The sequence below is a fragment of the Sinocyclocheilus anshuiensis genome, unplaced genomic scaffold, assembly GCF_001515605.1.
Source record: "Sinocyclocheilus anshuiensis isolate Anshui unplaced genomic scaffold, SAMN03320099.WGS_v1.1 scaffold569, whole genome shotgun sequence".
NCBI lineage: Eukaryota > Metazoa > Chordata > Actinopteri > Cypriniformes > Cyprinidae > Sinocyclocheilus > Sinocyclocheilus anshuiensis.
The window spans coordinates 1,364,171-1,371,670 of record NW_015536511.1 but is presented as its reverse complement, the minus strand read 5'-3'; the positions used below and the strand labels follow the sequence as shown (position 1 = coordinate 1,371,670).

General features: G+C 36.8%; 1 protein-coding gene across 3 annotated transcripts in view; it reads right to left on the bottom strand.

Moving 5' to 3' along the window:
- The window catches only part of cntn5 (contactin 5), a 377,750-nt gene that overhangs the window by 83,250 nt on the left and 287,000 nt on the right, over positions 1-7,500 (bottom strand). For all 3 annotated transcript variants that reach the window (XM_016490714.1, XM_016490721.1, XM_016490730.1), the window contains 2 exons: positions 1,331-1,467; positions 721-850 (listed from right to left, as the gene is read on the bottom strand). In XM_016490714.1, coding sequence (XP_016346200.1) covers positions 721-850; positions 1,331-1,467 — 267 coding nt within the window. The remainder of the gene's footprint in view (positions 1-720; positions 851-1,330; positions 1,468-7,500) is intronic.

Below are 7,500 nucleotides of genomic sequence, written 5' to 3'. Positions count from 1 at the left end.
CTTTCATAAACGACATAAAAACTATTTTTTTGTTCTGATTACACTGAGACTGAAAAACAAGCTAAATCCAATCCAACATAACTTTTTTCTCCTCAATCCCTTTCTCTTTCTCTCTTTTCATCTTGCCTGTCGTACTGTGGGGCTGTTTGTGACAGCTCTGTCTGTGTAGTCTTCGGTTTAGCCGATCCTTGTGGACACCTAACTCAATATCACTAAAGTTTCTTTCTTCCTCAAATGTGCTGCCAGTAGACTTTTCCCTGAAACAGACTTTTTAGTTCAAAGAATGTGGAAATTGATTGCTGTTTGGCCCCGTTTTGTCTTTGTTGCCATCCTGCAATGACTGTTTCGGGCTTCAAGATTATTCATTGTGTGTGATTGAAAGCCGCCTGTCAATAGCTGACCTGCTCAACACTTACAGAAAGAAAGAGAGACACAAGCTTTACCTGTGGGGTTAAAATGGCCTTTTCAACATTCGTAATGCTCTTCAATATATCTATTACTTTTTTGTTCCTACATCTGCTTTTAACTGCTTTAGCCTTGTGTGTGTGTGTGTGTGTGTGTGTGTGTGCCACTTTTCATGATTAGGAAACAAGTAAATATATCTAAAAATGTCTTTATGAGTAAAGGTACTGGCCTTTAAGATAAAAACTAGACTATCTACTGCATGTTATGCTGGATGCTGGAATAATAAGATGCTGTAAATAGTTATACATCAGTTACCTAGTATTTTGAGCTCTGCGCTGGAGTAGATGGCTCCATACTTGTTCTCTGCGATGCACTGGTACATTCCCGAATCAGCCTGCTGTAGTCTGTGAATGATAAGCTCCCCATTCACCATTTCCACTCTGCTCTGTGGGGAGACGACAGTTGCTTTAGAACCACGTGTTCACCTGTCAGGCTGCTCCTCAAAGCATATTTAATGTCAATTACACATCATCTACCAGAGTGACTCCAGCATGAGACCTTTATATGTCACAAGTGATATGTCATTATACTACCACTCAGTGATATATTTTGCAATAAACAACAGTTAGTTTTGGTTCTCGAATCTGATTGTTCAAACTGCTTTCTAATAGGGCTGATTGAGTGATTTTTAGAGGACCATTTTTTTTTTAAATGTTGGACCGTCTACCTATGTAATGCAAGAGTGTATGTAAATAGGTTCAATGGTACCACAAGCTTACACTGTGATGGCCAAGCATTTGTGAGTTGCTTGCTTGCAAAAGGTATGTTTCTGGCCTTAAACAAAAGTCTCCATCTGAGAAACTATTTAAATATTAAACAGATCTCAGAGATTTCTTTTTCCTATAAGTAAGCTGTGTGTGTGTACCTGTGAGTTGAGAGGTTCTCCGTTGCGCAGCCAGCGATATGTGGGCCTGGGTTTTCCTGTGGCTCGACACTCCCAATGGAGCTGCTCTCCGCTGTCCAGTTGAGTGTCATTTATCATGCTGATCCACTGCGGCAGAGCTGTGCCAGGAACACAGAGGAGACAAGGAACATATGCAAGATCAGGGCTTAACTGCAAGGATTTTTTCCCCTTCAGATTTGTACTTGTCGTGGTGAAATTTGCAAAAAATAAAATAAAAAATTTAAATAATAATAATAAAATAAAAATAAATAAAAATAAATAAATAAAATAAATAACTGTATTTTTTGCAATAAAAATTAAAACACTTATTTCACAATAAATAAATAAATAAATAACCACACTGAAAATAAACAAATAAAGTAGGATTTACAATTTTCACTAAGAAATGAATTTACCTTAATTTGTGCAAATTACATTACATTGCTACTTCTGGCATGGACAAAATAGACAGTTACCTAGGCTGGCAGCAGTGTTAATTGTTTGACAAATACATTTTCATTAACAATATTTTTTTATTTATTTATTTTCCCCCCACAGATAAAAACGAGATGCTAACTATACAACATTTTACAACTATACAAAAGTTTTGAATGCATTTTTGAAAAATTGTTAGGAATGATTTTGGAAGAGATCCAGCATATGAGTACTGTGTAAAGTTCTTTTTTGCACCTTTTTGTGTTTGAATGGACAAACACACACAGAATTATGTCAGAATGTTTGTTTTGGTGAGTATTCACTATTCAGTATTGGATGAGCATTAGTATATTGGATCGGTTAATTGATGCACAATAAACCTATTAGATTTTTGTCAACTAGATCAATCGCGCCATTTTCATGGCATTGTACCCGCTATCTCTTCTGCACACCATTCTCATTGAAAATTCGCTTTTTCTGAGCATCACCCTGTACCTTTTTTCCATTTGAAACACTTTGCCTATGAAAAACATCTCTTCACCTGATAGAAACCAATACAGATAATCACAATATAAAATGCTCCCCAGCTGATAAAATATAATGATCGATAAAAAACTTTGACTATAAACTCTGATTGTAAAACTTTGTTAACATGAAGCGCAGCTGCAGTTTGTAGGTAGCGTGTGTCACATTGTCCTTTTGCAGAATGAATATGTATGAGAGGATCAGTGGGGAGTGTTTTCATTAAGAATGATGAGCAGAAAAGTTCTGAAAGCAGTAGACCTTTAGTACCCAGCATGCACAGGAGAGTCTTTGAATTAAATTAACAGTCAAATGTTTAGAGGTTTGTTAAGGAGACACATAGTATTAATCTTTAAAGCAATCGGACTTAAAATTTTGGTAACACTTTAGTATAGGGACCAATTCTCACTATTAACTAGTTGCTTATTAGCATGCATTTTACTAGCATATTAGCTATTACATAGCATTTTACTAGCATATTAGAATTTATAAAGCACACATTCTGCATGACCATAATCTACATCCTTAAGGTCATTGCACACTGAGTCCGATATTTTCGCATGTTGAAAAATAAATACGACCTCACGTTGTGCCAGTCATGTTTACACACTGCCTCCAAAACTTTCGTCCGTCATTAAAAAATTCGGATCAGGTTCGATTTTTTGCATTTTCACATCCGTAGAATGCAGTTTGATAGGAAAGGATGATGAATATGAAAACAAAAAAAAAATGAAAAACGCATGTGAAAATTTCGGACTTAGTGTGCAAGGACCTTTAATCCTACCCAATGCCTAAACTTACCAACTAAATTTCTTACTATTAATAAGCAGTAATTAGGAGATTATTGAGGCAAAAGTTGTAGTTAATAGTTAGTTAATAGTGAGACCTGGACCTTAAAATAAAGTGCAACCAAAATTTTCATCTTGTGTTAATTGCATGAGGTTCAGAGAAAAGGAGAGAGGAAAGGTGTGGGTAACCTCTGGCAAAGGCATGGGCTCCTTGAGTTACAGCTCTTGGACATGACAATAAAACTTACTGCTTCCCACTATCCACACCACTATTCCTCACTCCAGACCCACAGCCAGGACAATAACGGCAGGCCGCAGCCTTGAAGAGGATGCACACCCCTGCCCGTCGGCGGCCTCCGACTCGTTGCTCACCCAGAACACGCAAGCCGATCTGCGGCTGCTACACATGACATATAATTCACACAAGCTGCGGCAGACGGCTAACTTGCTCTGAGAGAGAAGCTCGCTGAAGGCAAGCCTTCAATCACATCTGTCGAGAAAAAAGGGGCTTGCAGACTGAATTGGGTGTATGCAAATTGTAAGAGCAGACATGTGTCCGGAATACAGTTTGCAGGTGAAGGTAGTAGCTGTGAGCCTTCCTCCAAGAGAATTTTAAAGTTTGACAGTGGAGGCCAAAAGAATAAGTTACAAACACATGCTAATTTTCAATAGCAAACACCTCTTAAAACCACTTTAAAACATACTGAAAGTTTGTAACTTTTTTTTCACATAGTCAAACTTTCTTGCTGACTCCCACATACCATAGCAGTTCATAATGTCATTCATCATGAAATAACAAATTTTTCAATATTTTAAAAGGTGCTGATTTGGGTTTTCATATGTTTATTTTACTCGTGGTTGTGATGGCATTACTTAGATTTCTGAAGGGTCCTTACTCACAATTTAGTTTCCATAAATGGTCTAGGTGGACTGGAAAGAGACTTCTCCTTATAAACGTCCAAGAATGTCTGTTAATTAAGAGACCTGATGTATATATTTAGAAGGATTTTGAGGGTAAAAAGTGGGCGTTATATTCCAGCATGGAGCCAGATCCAGGGCTCTACGCTTACTTTTATTTTTAGGAGCACGTTCAAAATTTTAGGAGCACCTTCTAATCAATAATCCAAAATTTTATCAAAAAGTAGCCTTCCCATTACGAGGTGATATTTGACTTCTCTAACTTTATTAAAAGTATGTCATCTTTTGTCAAATTCTTAAAAAAGCTTTTTAAAATTTTTTATTAAAACGACAGAATAAGAACAAGTAGAATAAGGAATATAAGTTACCAATCAAATGAAATCAGTATTAACAAAAATTGTAGAGGTGGCACAGAAGAACACAAAAGAGGCTTGGTGTACTTTCAGACATTTAATGAGGCTCAGAAGTGGAATGAGTGCAATTAAATCCATACATTCATGATGATATTAATGTTTTAAATATAACATTTTTAATATAGAAATAAATTATTTAAATAACTGAAAAGATACTTTAAAAATGAAACTAAAACTGCCAGCAGGTGGCGGCAAGTCACTGATTTTTATCACTGAATCATTCATTCAATTGATTCGTTCGAACAGCTGATTCATTCAGGAATGAATCAAGTGACTGTCTTTATGAATGGGTAATCATGAATCACTGACTCACTAGATTTGTTTAAAAACACCCGTTCATTCATAAACGAAACACCGCTGTGTTTGAATGGAGATGCGCAGTGGCTCCGCTGTGTCTTTGTTTTAAACAATTTTCGACGACGAAATAGAGCAAAATCAGACAATAGTGTAATCAGTATCACATTTACAAACTCCCTTCAAAATCATTAAAAGCTGTCACTCATCTTAGTTCATCTCGATCTCACATTTATAATCAACGAAGCTCTCTACACTGCGCAATGAATCTCTTATTTACACCCTGCCTACACTTTGCTTATGAAAGGATTCGTGAGATATGTCTGTGATACATTACTCAACGCTGCAAAAACACGTAGAAACCTTTGAAGCTCCCCTGAGCGCAATCACAAGTATGATGATGATCGGGTCAGTCGCACTGGTGCTCCTAAAAAAAAATGTATAGTCACATGCAGTAGTTTTCAGTCGCAGATGCGACTGAAATGGTCGCACTGTAGAGCCCTGAGATCTGAGTAAAGTAAAAATAGTATTCTCTTGTGAGTACTTTGTGAGTAATTTTGTGGCTTTGTGACTGGGACATGGAGGTTAAAAATCAAATTTACTCTCCAACTCAAAATATCAAACATGCTTGATATTCTCTGACTGGATGAAATCATAGTCTGAAGTTAAAAAAAGTCATACACTATGTGATTTTCTGTGTAATTAAAACGACAGAATAAGAACAAGTAGAATAAGAAATATAAGTTACCAATCAAATTAAATCAGTATTAACAAAATTCGTTTGTAGAGGTGGCACAGAAGAACACAAAAGTGGCTTGGTGTACTTTCAGACATTTAATGAGGCTCAGAAGTGGAATGAGTGCAATTAAATCCATACATTCATGATGATATTAATGTTTTAAATATAACATTTTTAATATAGAAATAAATTATTTAAATAACTGAAAAGATACTTTAAAAATGAAACTAAAACTGCCAGCAGGTGGCGGCAAGTCACTGATTTTTATCACTGAATCATTCATTCAATTGATTCGTTCGAACAGCTGATTCATTCAGGAATGAATCAAGTGACTGTCTTTATGAATGGGTAATCATGAATCACTGACTCACTAGATTTGTTTAAAAACACCCGTTCATTCATAAACGAAACACCGCTGTGTTTGAATGGAGATGCGCAGTGGCTCCGCTGTGTCTTTGTTTTAAACAATTTTCGACGACGAAATAGAGCAAAATCAGACAATAGTGTAATCAGTATCACATTTACAAACTCCCTTCAAAATCATTAAAAGCTGTCACTCATCTTAGTTCATCTCGATCTCACATTTATAATCAACGAAGCTCTCTACACTGCGCAATGAATCTCTTATTTACACCCTGCCTACACTTTGCTTATGAAAGGATTCGTGAGATATGTCTGTGATACATTACTCAACGCTGCAAAAACACGTAGAAACCTTTGAAGCTCCCCTGAGCGCAATCACAAGTATGATGATGATCGGGTCAGTCGCACTGGTGCTCCTAAAAAAAAATGTATAGTCACATGCAGTAGTTTTCAGTCACAGATGCGACTGAAATGGTCGCACTGTAGAGCCCTGAGATCTGAGTAAAGTAAAAATAGTATTCTCTTGTGAGTACTTTGTGAGTAATTTTGTGGCTTTGTGACTGGGACATGGAGGTTAAAAATCAAATTTACTCTCCAACTCAAAATATCAAACATGCTTGATATTCTCTGACTGGATGAAATCATAGTCTGAAGTTAAAAAAAGTCATACACTATGTGATTTTCTGTGTAATCTGTCAATTCCAACTGCCCAAAATCTGTAGATTAGCTCTGACTTTTGGCAACAAGTGTTGACACCTCCAGCCTGTAAATTGGGGCACAAATCTGAGCTAAAGTTGTGCCTTGTCTTTCAGAATTAATAGCTCATTCATGAAACAACAACAACAAATATAACTGATAACTGATGATAATAGTATGTTTACTGTATGCGTGTCATCTGCCACTTTGAATACTCAAGCTCTTTAAAGTCGGTTGGATTCTAAATGGTTCTTAATGCTTTTATTCTTCATCAGCTGCAAACAATCATTCTGAAATTGCTTACAATAATATTGTTCCTCTGTGTCATTATCATTTTAGCTGTGGTGTGGATTTTGCTATTCTCATAGAATAAGAACAATTGCTAAAACTTTACAGTTATCCTTATAGTTATTGTTCTTGGCTATTGTTCTTGTCTCCACTGCTAAAAGGACATACTATCATAACAAAATTAACTAACTCTCGCATGCTCTTTAAAACATTTTCCTCCCTCCTTTGTCCTCCTCCTCCCTCTCCTTCATCAACTCTAACAGCTGATGACTTTGCCACGTTCTTCATTAATAAAGTAAAAACCATCAGTGCACAATTTTCTTCACTCTCTGAGGCAGAAGTCTCCAAACTCATCCTTTCTAATCATCCTACTACTTGTCCGCTTGATCCTATTCCATCTCATCTCCTTCAAGCCATTTCTCCTGCAGTTGTAGGTGCACTCACTCACATCATTAACACATCCCTTCACACTGGTGTTTTTCCCTCAGCATTTAGACAGGCTCATATAACCCCACTAGTTAAGAAACCCACCCTTAACCCACCTCTTTTAGAGAACTACAGACTGGTTTCCCTTCTTCCTTTCACTGCAAAAACACTAGAACGAGTTGTGTTCAACCAAGTCTTAGCCTTTCTCACACAGAACAACCTCCTGGACAGCAACCAATCTGGCTTCAGAAGTGGACATTCGACCAAGAC